This window comes from Gracilinanus agilis, chromosome 3 (genome assembly GCF_016433145.1).
Source record: "Gracilinanus agilis isolate LMUSP501 chromosome 3, AgileGrace, whole genome shotgun sequence".
Classification (NCBI taxonomy): Eukaryota; Metazoa; Chordata; class Mammalia; order Didelphimorphia; family Didelphidae; genus Gracilinanus; species Gracilinanus agilis.
The window spans coordinates 141,122,859-141,137,541 of NC_058132.1; the positions used below are offsets into that span (position 1 = coordinate 141,122,859).

The 14,683-nt window shown below is 32.5% G+C and overlaps 1 protein-coding gene across 1 annotated transcript in view; it reads left to right on the top strand.

The window, feature by feature from the left end:
• Positions 1-9,653, top strand: part of USP12 (ubiquitin specific peptidase 12) — a 124,924-nt gene extending 115,271 nt beyond the window's left edge. Inside the window, exons 7-9 of the mRNA XM_044668287.1 lie at positions 2,326-2,523; positions 8,533-8,611; positions 9,004-9,653. Of these exons, the coding sequence (XP_044524222.1) occupies positions 2,326-2,523; positions 8,533-8,611; positions 9,004-9,105 (379 nt within the window). The 3' untranslated portion in view covers positions 9,106-9,653. The remainder of the gene's footprint in view (positions 1-2,325; positions 2,524-8,532; positions 8,612-9,003) is intronic.
• Positions 9,654-14,683: the final 5,030 nt, after the last annotated feature.

Genomic DNA, 14,683 nt, shown 5'->3' on the forward strand with positions numbered 1-14,683 from the left:
CAACCTCTGGCAAATCTTACCAACCTAGAAAGCCTTTGACTAAGAACCTAGAAATCCGCTGCCTTCTGTCTGGTGATTACCATAAGTAGTTTTGCAGATATTTATCTCTATAATTTTGTAACATCCCTTCATTTTACTCTTCAGAAACAAAATGACTTGTCTAAGGTCACATTGGAAGTAATCCTCAATGGCATTATTAGAGAATGTATTGAGTGGTTTAATAGAGTATTATTTAGTTTTGATAATTTTTAAATTTTAAAATATCCTTTTAAAAGGCAGTGTTCTTCAAAGTTGAGAGTTTTTATTCTTAGTGTACCTGAGAAAATATCATTACATAAATTTTTTTATTTCTAATACTTCTTGCACTTTCCTATATTTCAACCTTTTGTTGTTATGTAGGCCTTTCTGACTCTTTGTGGCCCCATTTGGGGTTTTCTTGGCAAAGATAATGGAGTGGTTTGCCATTTCCTTTACCAGTTTATTTTAAAAATGAGGAAACTGAGGCAAGCACGGTTATGTTGACTTGCCTAGGGCCACATAGCTAGTAAGTCCGTGAGGCCAGATTTGAATTCAGGAAGATGAATCCTCCTTACCCCAGCCTTGGTTTTCTATCTGCTGTGCCACCTAGTTTGCCCATTTCAACCTTACCACTAAAATTTGTTAATTTTTGTAATTCATTTCCAATTTGTGGCACTTATTCTTTTCAGGAAAAAAACCAATAGTTTTATAGGAACTCTAGACACTGTAGTGATCTTTGACAGTAAAAGAAGCTGACTAAATATGGAGAATGACAAGTATCAATAAACATTGTTTGATCCCACAAGTAGAATATAAAAGCATCTTCTGTTTTATTGATATGCCTCTGTTATATTCTCTTTTAGATGGTGAGTGCCTTTGAGGAAAAGTAGTCTTTGTTTTTTAGGTTACTATTCTTTGATCCTAGTAGCAGTCTAAATTGAGAAAACTTTTTTTGAGATTTGCATGTTAAAGCTTTATATTTGAAAACCAATTCCTGATTTTAGTTGAAAACTTAGATATATTAAATAATTAAATTTGACCAACTATCTAATTGTTCATTTTCTTTTTCTACCTAGTAACCCAATTTGTGCTTTATATGATTTTAATATATGGTTTTCTTTAACTCTGCATGAACCTAAATTTTATCAGTTTTGTTTTTCTAGTGATAGCCCACTTAACTGGAATTGTAGAAAATTGTATCCCTCTTCTTTGACCAAATATCCTTTAGAGATAAGATGAAGATTTGATTTCAGAATGTGGGGCTTTCATATGCTTTTACATATGGTTATATATGTAAACTTAAAATATTTTCAGTTTATTTTGTATACCTTCTAACACCAAAGCTTAGGATAGAGTCTTTTTTTTTTCCCCTTTATCCCACTCATCCCTCTAGTAGAGAAATGCCAAATGCTGGATAAAGTGGCAGACACCAAGTTAAAATGTAATTGGAAAATGTTTAACAACAAAAATACAATAATACATAATGCTAATTTGTCATCTTCTAAATCAATATACAGCCTGTTGGGGTTCCTTTCCATTTGAGTTTGACATCATTACTGTGGTAGAACATTGAATGCCTATTTTATGACTGTCATTCTGTTTGAATGTAATATAACTAGGCATTTCTTCACCACTGCTATATTCTACTCTCTTGCAGATCAAAGAGATGATATTTTAGTAAATGGAAATTTCTAGGGACCAGAATGTAAAGGGGTTTTTTGAGGCATCATATGAATCTTTTTAAAAGTAGAGAACAGGTGAAATGAGTATCAGAAATCCTCTTTCCCTCTCTCATTGGATCATGAACTATAGATCAGTTCTGTTACTACTATTATGATATTGGGCAAGTCACTAAGTCCTTGATCCTTAGTTTTCTCATGTGTAAAATGATAGGTTTGCATTAGATAATTTCTAAATTTACTTCTAGCTCCAAATCTATAATTCTGTGAATATTGAGTTAAAATATTGTGTGTGTATAATAATATAATACAAACTGTCTCAAATTGCCAAGCCAAAGGTAATATTAGAATAGAAATAGACATTTCCCTTTTAATATATATTTGTTTCTGATAAGACAGAAAAAGACCTGTTTGTATTTTTTTAAAAGATTTTTCTAATATTTGCTTTTTATGCATGTTTTTAATCTTAAATTTTGGTCAACAGTGGCAGAAAAGTGCAAATAAAATTGTGATTGAATGACTTAACAAAATGCATGATTGAATTTTATTTCATAGTGATAACTTTTGCTTTGTTTTTTTAGTGATATTTTGGACATATTTTTTGACTTCTAAAAAAATTCCTTAACAGGATGAAAGTAAAAAAACTGCCCATGATTTTGGCACTGCACTTGAAGAGATTTAAATATATGGATCAGCTTCACCGATACACAAAACTTTCTTATCGGGTAGTTTTTCCTTTAGAACTTCGACTATTTAACACTTCAGGAGATGCCACCAATCCTGACAGAATGTATGACCTTGTTGCTGTTGTGGTTCACTGTGGAAGGTAATAGTAACTTATCTTTCATGTATATGTTTATCAGAGATGTAAGCTTACAAAGCAATCCATTATAACCTTAATTTTAATATTTTATTCTGTAATTTTAAAAAATTCTTTAATGTTCCAAATGATACATCCTCAAAAAAAGATAGCATAGGTAAAGAGTGAATTATGGATGCTGGAAGGCCTGGATTCTAGTTTCTTCTCTGACAATTACTGCCTCTGTGTATGTGGGGAGGCCACTTAACTTCTCAGGATCTAGACTACTCTTTAAGGCTATAAGTTGCACAACAGTTGCTGGCTAGCATTAGTAGAAGTGTTTCCCTACCAGGAACCAATGAAAATCCAATACCCTTTATCTTATTCCCCACAAAAAAATTCTTCCTGAGATTAAATCATAAATATAGGCAAGGTATTTTGTACATATATGATATTTATTGCAATGCCCATCCAAATAATTTGGAAAAATATGCTAGTAGCATAATTATATAAAAGCCAAACAAAATGAACAAAATTCAAATAAGACAGTTTGTGCTGTCTGTTTAGAATTTTCTCTATAACTTTTATTCTACATAGTTATCGTTTTCCTTACTTTTAGAAGACTTTTCCATTAGTTTCGCATTGAATAAAAATCCCACATTTTCCCATTCCTTACTCCTTGTATCACTCTTTCATCTGGAACATAAAGACAGAAATGAAATAAGCAGCCAAAGTAAAAGGGATTGTTCTTGCTGTCACCTGATGTCTGCTGAAGTAGAGAGCAAGTGACAGAATACCACATATCTTCTTTGCTCTCAGGATTACTAATGGCCTTTAAAAAATGATTTTGTTTTATGATAGATGCTGTATGTACTACACATGTATTGCACATTGCAGGTACTGAATAAATTATTGCTGAATGAACACAAAACACAATATATACTCTATAACAATGTTTGAGAAGGAAAATAGTATCCCAAAATGTCTTATGAAAACTTTTAGTTTGGTAGGATGTTTTATAGGTAACTAAATTTTGAAAACTATTTCTCGTTGCTATAAAATATATTTCATAAACATATACATGATAATTGTATCTAGTCTTTAACAGTAAATTAAAAGTAACAGAAAAAATTCCTATAAGCTCTTTTCTGGGCTTTATTTTCATTACCACTTATATGGCTTCTTCTGTATTGTGGAGTAAGAACTTCTGCCCTTATTACCAAAAATATGATTTTTACTCTTAAGCAGTCACTCCTTTTTCCCAGACTTAAAGAATCTTGTTGCCAAAGTCAGAGAGGCAGCAACAGTAGACAGAAAAATTCTGATGTATTTTAGAAATATTCATTTACCAGGACATGCTTGGTAGAAGGAACAGAACAGATCAATTTAAGATCCTATTTCTGAAAGAGAAGGAAACTTCCATGTTATTAAAGAAATTATTCCCAAACCTTGCCAGAAACAGTAGTGTTAGTGGGAAGGGTGGAAATACCTTAACCTTCCTGATTTCTCTGTAGCTTAGTAGGTATCCTTAGAGAAAAATGGCAATATCTCATATTTGCTGAATTTATAACAACTCTGTGATGTAGGTAATGCAAGTATTATTCCAGTTTTGAAGAATAGAAAACTTAGGTTAAGAGCTGGAAATGATGTACTTTCAGTCATATAACTAGTAAATAACAGAGCTAAGATTTGAATCCAGGGCTTTTGACTCCAAAGTTAGTGCCATTTTCTTTATTCCATACTCCCTGATATAATAGAAAAAAATTGGAATCAAATGGCCATCTACTGTTGACCTCTGGCAAGTCAACTTAAGCTCTGTGAGCCTTATTTTTCTCATCTATAAAACTGAAGGATTGAATTAGAAAATCTGGTTCTTTTCAGCTCTAAATCTGTGATCATATATATGGGATTATAGACTTTAATATGGGAATAAGGAATTGAGGGAAGCATTAACTATTAGTGTATGCAAAACTCTGTGCTTCTAGTTTCCTAAAGGGTTCACTTTAAAATCTTTTTCTTTTTCACTATAAACTTAGCAAACATAAATATTTCAGTATGCAAAGAACAATTGAAGAGAGATTATATACAAAAGTATACATATGCAGCTTAAAATGTACATCTTTAAATTACTATGATAATATTAATTGCCCTACTTTTGTCTTTGACCCTTTCTGAACTTGCTGCTCTATTCTGTGTATTCATTTGATGTTTAATTGATGTTTTTTGCATCACTTTCTTAACTCCACTCTCCAAAATAAAAGCCCTTCCTTTAAAAAGTAAATACATTCAAAACAAATTCACATATTATCTATATCTGAAAACATATGGCTCATTCTTTTTCCCTAGTCCATCAATACTCTGCTGATAGGTGGGAAACATACTTCATTTTCAGTCTTCTATAGGTCGACTTGTCATTACATCAACCAGAGATCTTAAAACTTTCTCCTTTATATAATCGTAGTAATTGTATGCATTGTTCTGGTTCTGCTTACTTCATTATGCATTAGTTCATACAAGTCTTTCTAGGTTTCTTAGAATTTGTCCCTTTTATCATTCCTAGAGTGTAATAGCATTCCATTGCATTTATTATCAAAAACAAATTTTTAGCTATCTCCTAATTAGTAGACACATTTATTTTCTAGTTCTTTGCCATAATAAAATTAGCTGCTATAAATATTTTTTTATGCAGGGGGTCCATTCCCTTTTCTGAGTGTTTTCTAAAATGGCTGTACCAGTTCACAGCCTTACCAACAGTGCCTGCTTTTTAAAAATCCCTCTTGAAATAGTCATTTTCTTATTTTTAAATAATCTTTGTTGCTCCAAAGGGTATAAAAAACCTCATAGTTGTTTAAATTTACATTTCTTTTATTTATGATATAGAATACTTTTTCTTGTGACTGTTGATTGCTTCGATTTTCTTCTTTTGACAACTGCTTGCTAATATCCTCTGATATCTATTGGAAAATGTCTCCTGTTCTTATAGAACAGTAATAGTAGCCTATATTGCTTGGATGTCTGAGCTTTATAGAAGCAATTTACTGCAAAGATTTTCCTCAGCTCTCTATTTCATTTCTAATTCTCAATGAATTGGTTTTGTTTGTGCAACAACTTTTTATGTTTAATGTATTGAAAATTGCTCATTTTAATTTTTAGGTAATTTCTAACATCTTGTTTAGTTGAGAACTCTTCCCCTATCCATAATTATGAGAGGTATTGTTTTCCTTTTTCTAATTTGTTTATGATTTTACCATTTATGTATAGGTATAGGTCATGTTTGAAACTTTATTTTCATATATGGGATGAGATGTTGGCTTAAAGCTAATTTTTATCATAATACTTTCCAGTTTTCCCAGCATTAAAAAAAATTTTCTTGAGTCTTGTTTACTTATTCCTCTCCAAATGATTTAACTTTTCTTTTTTTTGTTAACTGGTATTACATAGTTTTAGTGATTATTGCCTTGAAGTGTAGTTTGAGATCTGGTATTGCTAGACCTCCTTTTCTATTTTTAAATTTTTATAAAAATTTTATTTTTTAAAATCTTACATATTTTTATAATCTTAAAATTATTTATTATTTTATTTATTTTTGGATTATATTATATTTTTATTTATATTTGATAATATTATATAATATATTTGATCACATTACAGCCTCATTTATATATTTATTTATTGTTGTGTTTTTATTTTGACTTGACCTTTTGTTCCTTGCTATTATATTATCCGGTTCTATAAATAAACCTTTGATAATTTGATTTTTATAGTACTAAATCTATAAAAGAATTTAGGTGGAATTGTCATTATTATTTTGGCACTGTTCAGGTATGAGCAGTCAATATTGTTTGAATTAAGTATTTTTTTTAATTTCAGTAATTACTTATTTTAAAAGCGACTTTGGAAAATACTGCCTTATTAAATTGATGTCATTCTTTGCTGAGCCGATGAGCCTTTAAAAACTCTTCCTGCTCTTTTGAATGATAGAAATACAAATATTGGTTGATATAAAAAGATTTATATTCATTTTTTATTAAACATGACATATGTATAATAAAACCTTTTTAAATGAGCCCTAAGAGTAAAAAAAAATCTAAACATTTTAACTTTGTTGTATAATTAAAGATTAAACAAGATGGACTAGAAATTGCATGGAATTCTTTTAAATTTGTTATCTAGAACAGATTTTATTTAGTTTGATTTTAAAGCATAGGCAAGAAGATAAATGCATATTTTGTAAGATTAAATAATAATCTCTAGGCCTTCAGATTAATTCTGTTTTGGAATGAAAGTCAAACAAACAGATAAGATGCTAAATGTTCTCTCAGAGGTTCTTGACATTTGGTTTATACTATAACAAATACTGTGCACTCCACTAACCATTTTAAAGTCACACTCTAATTAAATACTCCATTTTCTCCTCTCTTGAAGTATTACTTAAAAATCATAAACATTTTTCTGTGAACACTTTAAATATTGTCGAGCTTTTTTCTTTTAAGAAAACAACAGACTTTAGCATTTTCAGTTGTCATGTCAGGAGGTTTATGCAAATTGATACAGTACAATAAATATTAATAAGCAGTCCATGGATTATCACTGTATTTGGAATGCTTTCCTCTTATATAAGGAGCAGGGAAGCACATATCTGTGGTTTTGATACTTGGTTATTAAAGCAGAATCGATAAAAGCAATATTAGGAGCATCTGTTTAAATGAGTAGTGTGATTCCCATGTAAAAGCTGACTTTGATCATAGACTTAGGAGCCTCAGCTTTCATTTTATATTAATTTTTAAAACTAGCTTGTTGATAATATTTTAAAATCAGATCTTTTCCAATAAAAGGCTGCCTAACTGCTAATCTTTTTCTTCTTGTACCTTTCCAGCCTCTTTCCAACACTTTTTTCTCAGCATTCTGTTCCTTATCTTTTCTGTTCATTCATTTTCTTCTTCCTCACTTGTAGCTTTTACATTTAATTCTTCTTTTCATAATACATTTAAGTGTTTTTGTTTTTTAAACGTTAATCTGCCCCTGAAACATTATAGAGAATGTAAAAATTGAAACCTATAGTAGTAGAGAAAATGAGCCTGTCAAACAATGTAATTTTAAAAAGATACTTTATACTGAAAATTACTAGGTGATCTCTCCCTCTCCTTCTCTTTCCTCTCCCTTCTCCCTCTTCCCTCTTTCTCCCTCCCTCCCTCCCTCCTTTCCTCCACACACTTTAGTAGGCTTCCATGTAGCAAGTTTACTTAAAATAAGAAATGCCATGTATTTTAATGATGCTAAGAATATATGCTTAAGTAATTCTTATAAAATAATATAATCATTGCTTATTCAGAGGTCTGGTGATTTTGAACTTAGATTCCTACCCCTGGATACAGCCATCTTTTGTTTTCTTTTATGTTATACTTGATCTTTGCCTAGAAAGGAAAAAAAAAAAGTAACAAGAACATCGATTAGGGACCCATATAGAAATCCAGTTCATCTTTATTTGGGTCCATTTTTATTTATTTATTTTTCTTTTAGTTAAATGAAAACCAAATGGGCCCAGGAGCTTAATATTTGCTTAATTTCCCCTTTGTATTTCGTCTGAAGGCATAAGTAAAATATGTACATTAGAAATATTTTCTGGAAATCTGTCTTGGCTTGAATATATGAAATGTATTTCATCTTTTTCCTGATTTCACAAAAGCAGATTCTACATATCACATTTGTTTTATCTTTAGTAGGTGATATAAGAGAATTTTGCTATGAAAAATATTTTAAATCGGCCTTTTGAATCAAGCAAATAAATAATTATCTTAAAACTGCACAATCGTATATAAAACAATCATTCTATGAGATGATCTTAAAGAAATAATTATATTTTGATAACTGTATAATCCAGAAGTACAACCAATTTAACATTATCAGAAGAAATATGTAAGGGATATGTAATTTGCTTTCATACTTTCCTGTCGATAGCCCAAGATTTAGGGTCCAGAAGCTTGAAATTAAGTATCATTGCACAGAATCAATATTCTTTATTTCTTTCTTTTATAGTGGTCCTAATCGAGGCCATTACATTGCAATTGTTAAGAGTCATGATTTTTGGTTATTGTTTGATGATGACATTGTAGAGGTAAGTAGATTTGTTTTTTCTTTCCTTTTTCTATTTTCTCTTAAATTTCATAATGTGTAGTTTTCTGTGAAAGTAACTTCATTTCCTTTACTTTATATTCCCTAACTTAATATATGACATGTTGAGTACCTCATAAATGTCATTTAATCCAAAACCAATATTTTCATCTTTTCAGTATTTTATATTGAGTAATGATTTCATTAGCTGTTTCTTTACTTTAGCACTTTAAATAGAATAGTGGAGGATGTAGAATTTTAATCAAAGAGTTATTTTATTTTCAAAAAGGAGAAAACTAAATTGTTCCATTTAAGCTTGAAGAATTTGTTACATTTGTGAAAACAAAACCTATCACTTATATATGATCCTGACCATGTTTGCATTATGTCATACAGAAAATAGATGCACAAGCTATTGAAGAATTCTACGGGTTGACATCAGACATCTCAAAGAACTCTGAGTCTGGTTACATCCTCTTCTATCAATCTCGGGACTGAATGGGAACTATGGTGAAGAGATATTTTCTGCCTCATTTCTTTGGTTATTTTGGAAAGGATCAAGCACTGATTTTTCAAGAAAAGTGAAATGCAGGAAGCTCAGGGGGCAGTAGCGCACTTTGCACACAACAAGCAAAGACTATAGATTAACAAGCCCTTCATATCATGGTAGTTGATTTATTTGCTCAGGTATCATGCTGTCTGTACAGTTCCACGCAAGAATAATTTGAAATCAGAGATACCAGCTTCTCTTGTCAGAGTAGCCTTCCCATAATTGACATGCATTTTTTTCTTTGTTATTTGCACCCATAAATTTGAAAGCCTTTGGGGTGCAGTATAAAGAACAGGAACCTGTGCTAGATTGTATTGATTATTTAAAAAGAAGACACTGAATACACTGCATAATTTAGCTTATGTTCAGTTTGGAGAGCATATTCTGTGGTTTTCCATTAATAAACCAGAAATATTCTTGGGCCCAACACTTGTAGTTGCCTTCCTGACATGCTAGACTAACATGATGAACTCCATTGTCAGGGAGGCAAGTATATTTTGCTTCTCTGAAGAAGCTTCTAATAATATACAGTATATGTATATGTAGGGAACAATTGGTCAAAGGTGGCTTTTTGCTTCCCCGAGGGGAAAGACTGGCTCTGTAATTATAGTTTATTCTTATTTATTTGACTTATTGTATCTGCTAGAGTCTAAGTATTGTATGAATTGTCAGTGATTCTATCAACAAGTTTTAAGGATAACTTCTGTTAGCTTTAGTCAGTTATACCCTTTTAAGTGTTTTATTTTCTATTTTGAAGGATAAATTTAAATTCTATTTAAAATCAGTTAAGATATCTTAAGAAAAATTCTATGAGAAGAGGTAAATTTTCTTTTCTAGGAGTAACTGGTATCTCTGTCTAAATAGTTTTTCTTTTCATTTTTAATTTTTAAATCATCTATTCTATTCAACTTGGATGAAATTTAAAAAGCTCTGAAATTTTCTTAAAATTGTTGGAATGATAAAAGAAATGTGTACCATAAAGAGATGCTGGTGCAATGGTGATATATTATTCTTTATAGTCCTTAAATATACTAACTGTTCACATTGAGAATGTGCTTGGAAAACCTGACATTATATAAGATAATTTCAGAATGTCATTCCTCTCCTTGTGAAATGATCCACTCACTCTTAACTCTAGCAGCCTGGGTGATTAGCTGAGTGTACACCCTTTCAATATGAAATTTTCTTGAATAGTCTAGGATTCCAAAAAGATAAAGCCAGCATTTTTGCAGTTTTGCAAATAATACTGGAAAGAATTTTCAGAAATTAAATTTTTTGTTTGTATAAGATTTTTTGTTTTGGGTTAAAAAATAATTTTAGACACTATTTAAATCATGGCAGCACCAGGTAATGTGTGGTGTAAAATATATGTAAACTATTGCAATTGACACTTTTCCATGCATCAGTATGTTGTCTGACAGTGGCTGAATGTAATTTATGGAAAAATAATTGAATATATATTCCAAATAATAGCAATCAGGCTTTGAATGTTCTTTGTCACCCCTATTCAGAGAGTAATTTGTTTTTGCTTTACTGTAATTTTCTAAATTATTTTATTAATACTGTTAAAATAGGGAAAAAAAAGAATGTTTTCTTCGCTGCTATAATTAGCATTTACTTTTAGCTCAGGAAAAGACTTCACCTATTCGTTCAGCTGAACAGATCTATAACAGGGTCACTTAACTAATTGGGCTGTTTGAACAAATGTGCAGGAAGAAAGTAGAGCTGTATTTTAACAAATTGCTTTTTAAGATGGAAAGTTTCTAAAGCCTTACCTTGGCTAGAATTTTTTGTACAAATTGTACATAGCCTGCCTAACCTACCAGCATTGCAGAGAGAATTTAAAAAAAAGAAAGAAAGAAAGAACAAAAAACCAAGCATGTGAGAGAATGTCATGAAAATGGAAGTAAATGAGATTTTTATTATAAGGGCTTATACCAAATTATCTTGGAATTTAGGGCTGTATTTCTCTGTACAGGGGAAAGGAAGAAAGTGAAGGTCGAATCAATCATCTTATTTCATGGGTCAAGCCACAGTATGTGTCAGAAAGAAAGAAGTCCTTTGCATAATGTCATGTTAGTTGCTAACTCGCAAATGTTTGTTTTTGCATTTGAAATGTATTAAAAGCCAAGGTTATATTTCATACTTTAGTAAATTACAGCATTTTTATTGAGTTCAGTGATAGTCACACATTTTTTTCTTAGTTTCTTCACAACATCTACACTATTTCATAAAATGATTTGTTGGGGTAGGGGTTTGTGGGAGTGATAGTTCTAAATTTGCTTTTTACTTCTAATGCAACTGAAATTAAGTAAAAAGTTGAAGTTGATGTCTGAAACTATAGTTTATTTTTTAAACTGTTGGAGCAGAGAAGGAAGGAATATAATATAGTAAGAAAGAAAAATGACCAATCTAGAAAGCATTATAAAGTTGTCTGGTTGATTGTGATTAAGATAAGAATGGGAAAGATTGTTTTTAAGTTGTAAATGGTGGCTGATTGCTGTGTAACTATGTAAATGTTCAGTGGGATAGCAGTCCCATATTTTGTATATTGGAGCAAAAATTTCTATAAAGTATCTTCTTTAAAAGGTAAGTATCCTATATAAAGTCCTACTCTTGAGTCACATGGCCTCTGTCTTATAAATCTTATGTTCAGAAGACGATTAGAGACAGTTGCTGTGAGCCTTGGGAGACAGAGACACAGGAGCTGGGTGTACGAGGGCTTCGTTGCCTCTGGCCATCAGCTTGTTTTTTTATGTCCTCGATGGCAGCAGTACAAAGACCTCACTTTCATAATGTGCTACTCTTGATACTTTGTTTAATGACACTTTTTGTGAAAGACTTCACGAGGCAATTCAAATAGAATATTGGTCTGGGAGCCGGGGAACAGATTCTGAATCGCCCCACTCTTCAGGAAATTGACCGTGTGACCTTGGGCAAGTCACTTAACCTCTCTGTGCTTCTCTCTCCCTGTCTGTAAAGTGGGAGCAGTACCCACCCCTACTTACCTACCTCACAGGGTTGTTGTGGGGATTAATTAAATATAATGTCTGTAAAACATGTGAGCTCCTTGGAGAACAGCTCAGTATAAATACAAAATAATCTATTAAAGTTGGTTTATTTGTGCTGGGGGTTTTTTTAGTGTTGTTTTTTCCCTTGACTGCTGTGATTTTATAAGACTTTGGAATAGATAACAAGGAAAATAAAACATTTTTTCCTTAAAGTCAGGTCAATGTTAAAGCAGTGATATTTGACAAATATTTATCAAGTATTCTCCGTGTAGACAAGCGCCAGACCCTGCACTTACAGAAAGCCATGATGCCCACTGGAGTTTCTCTGGGAATTATCAGCCTAGGTGTAAAGTAGTGAGCGTCCAGCGTCTTCCCTAGGGGAAAGGAAGCCCTCTGCCGCCGCCCCAGTACAGAGTGGATCCTGCTGCTGGCCCCACCTCCCTGGGGCAGGCTGTCAGCTTGGCCTCTGCATCTACACACGGCTTTTTGGGGGTTTGTGAACTTGAATGTGAAAGAAATGACAGCTTTATTTTCACGCATCTCTAACTCATCTCTAAGTGTAGTTTAGGATTTCCTTCCATTATGAATAGAGGGGCAGCGAGGTGGCTCAGTGGCTAGGTCACCAGGCCTGGAGATGGGAGGTCCTGAGTTCAAATGTGGCCTCAAACACTTCTAGCAATGTGACCCTGGGCAAGTCATTCACGCCACCCCCACCCCCCCCATCCCCCATTACTTAGCTTTTACTGTTGTTCTGCCTTGGAACTGATACTTAGTATCAATTCTAAGCCAGACAGTGAAGGTTTAAAAAAATTATGAATGGAGGCACCAAACATTCTGAGAAGTGGTCCATAGGTTTCACTGACTGCCAAGGAGGTCTGTGTCCCCAAAAAGGTTAAACACTTACTTCCCTCCTCTAGAGGATTATCTACTAGCTGACCCCAACCCTATTCAAATCTGTAACTGTTAATCAGCATTCTTTTCCCTTTTGTCACCCTTGAAGGACCAGAAGTTACTCAGATTTTGTCTAGGCCTTATAACTATAACATTATAATAATCGGGGATGTGGGAGATGATGGTGAGAATCAAAAAATACTCTTATTAATGGGAACGAAAGACTATTGTTTGTGAAAATGTTTTAGTCACACACATTGAAATTATCTTGAAGGTATAAATTCAGAATACATTGGTAAGATTTTTCTAGAAAAAAAATAAAAAGCTTTAAATAAGCAAAGTATGATCTCTAAAAAATTATTCCTCGCATCCTCTAAAGTTGTTTATAAAATTGCCAAGCCTTTTTCAATAGTATATAAACATGTTACTGCTACCTGTAGCTTCCTATATAGTTAAAATGGTGCTTGGTGAATTTACAATGTAGCTTTAGAGCAGTGGTTCCCAAACTTTTTTGGCCTACCGCCCCCTTTCCGGAAAAAATATTACTTAGTCCCCTGGAAATTATGAAACTATTTATTGAACTCAGAATAGAATGTAATACAAAAATGTTTGGCCATCACCACTCCCCTGGATCGCTGCAGCACCCACCAGGGGGCAGTAGCACCCATTTTGGGAATCACTGCTTTAGATTGTTCCACTTACAGATGGCAATGTAGGAGGGGGACATGTCCATATGGTCAAAGACCTTTGTGATCTTAAATTAAAATCTTCCATTTATTTGAAGTATAGATTAAGAACAGATATAGTTAAAGATATTCATTCTTAGTGATTGCCTATGTAAGGAAATGTTAAAGGTGATGATAGGAAAAAATTGATACTTTGTAAAGAACTTATAGCAAAGCCACATCAAAAGAAATTTTCTTTTTTCCTTTTAATTTTCATAATCTAAATTTAAGCCCTCAAAAAGGAGAACTTAAACAGCAAAACACACAAAAATACATTTGATAAAAATATGAAAACATGAATGTTCATTTAGTACTAATTACTTTTTAAAAAGTATATAATAAATTTTATGAGTTACTTTGAAAAGTATATTGCATTTCTGTACCTTCCGAACTTCCTTCTTTTATGTACATTTTGATCAGAATTCCCAATTCCTTGGAAATTGTTTCTCTTTACAGTGCTACTATTGTGTAAATTTTTCTGTTTCTGGTCATTTTACTCTGTATCAATTCATATGTAAAAAGATGGGGCACCAGGGATGTTAAAATTTAGCCTAATGGTTCTGGGTACACACATTCTGGGTTGAAGGAGAGACAGGACCAGGATAGGGAGACCAGAGTACACAGCTAAGCTGCTGCTAACTGTCAAGAATGGCTGTTGACCAACTATCACCCAGCTCACCACTAGGCCAGAGTCTTTGAAATCAGTAGGCAAGGTAAAAGGTTTTAACAGTTTTAATTATGATTTACTTATAAAGGTGGGATAGGGGATTCTACACTTAAAAACCTAAAGGGCAACTCACGGGCAAGGGGAGGACTTGACTTCTCTAATCTTAGTGATCTAAGCAGGCAGGGCCCAAAGGAACAGCACTGGAGTCTCTGGAGGCTTCTTCAAACCTGGT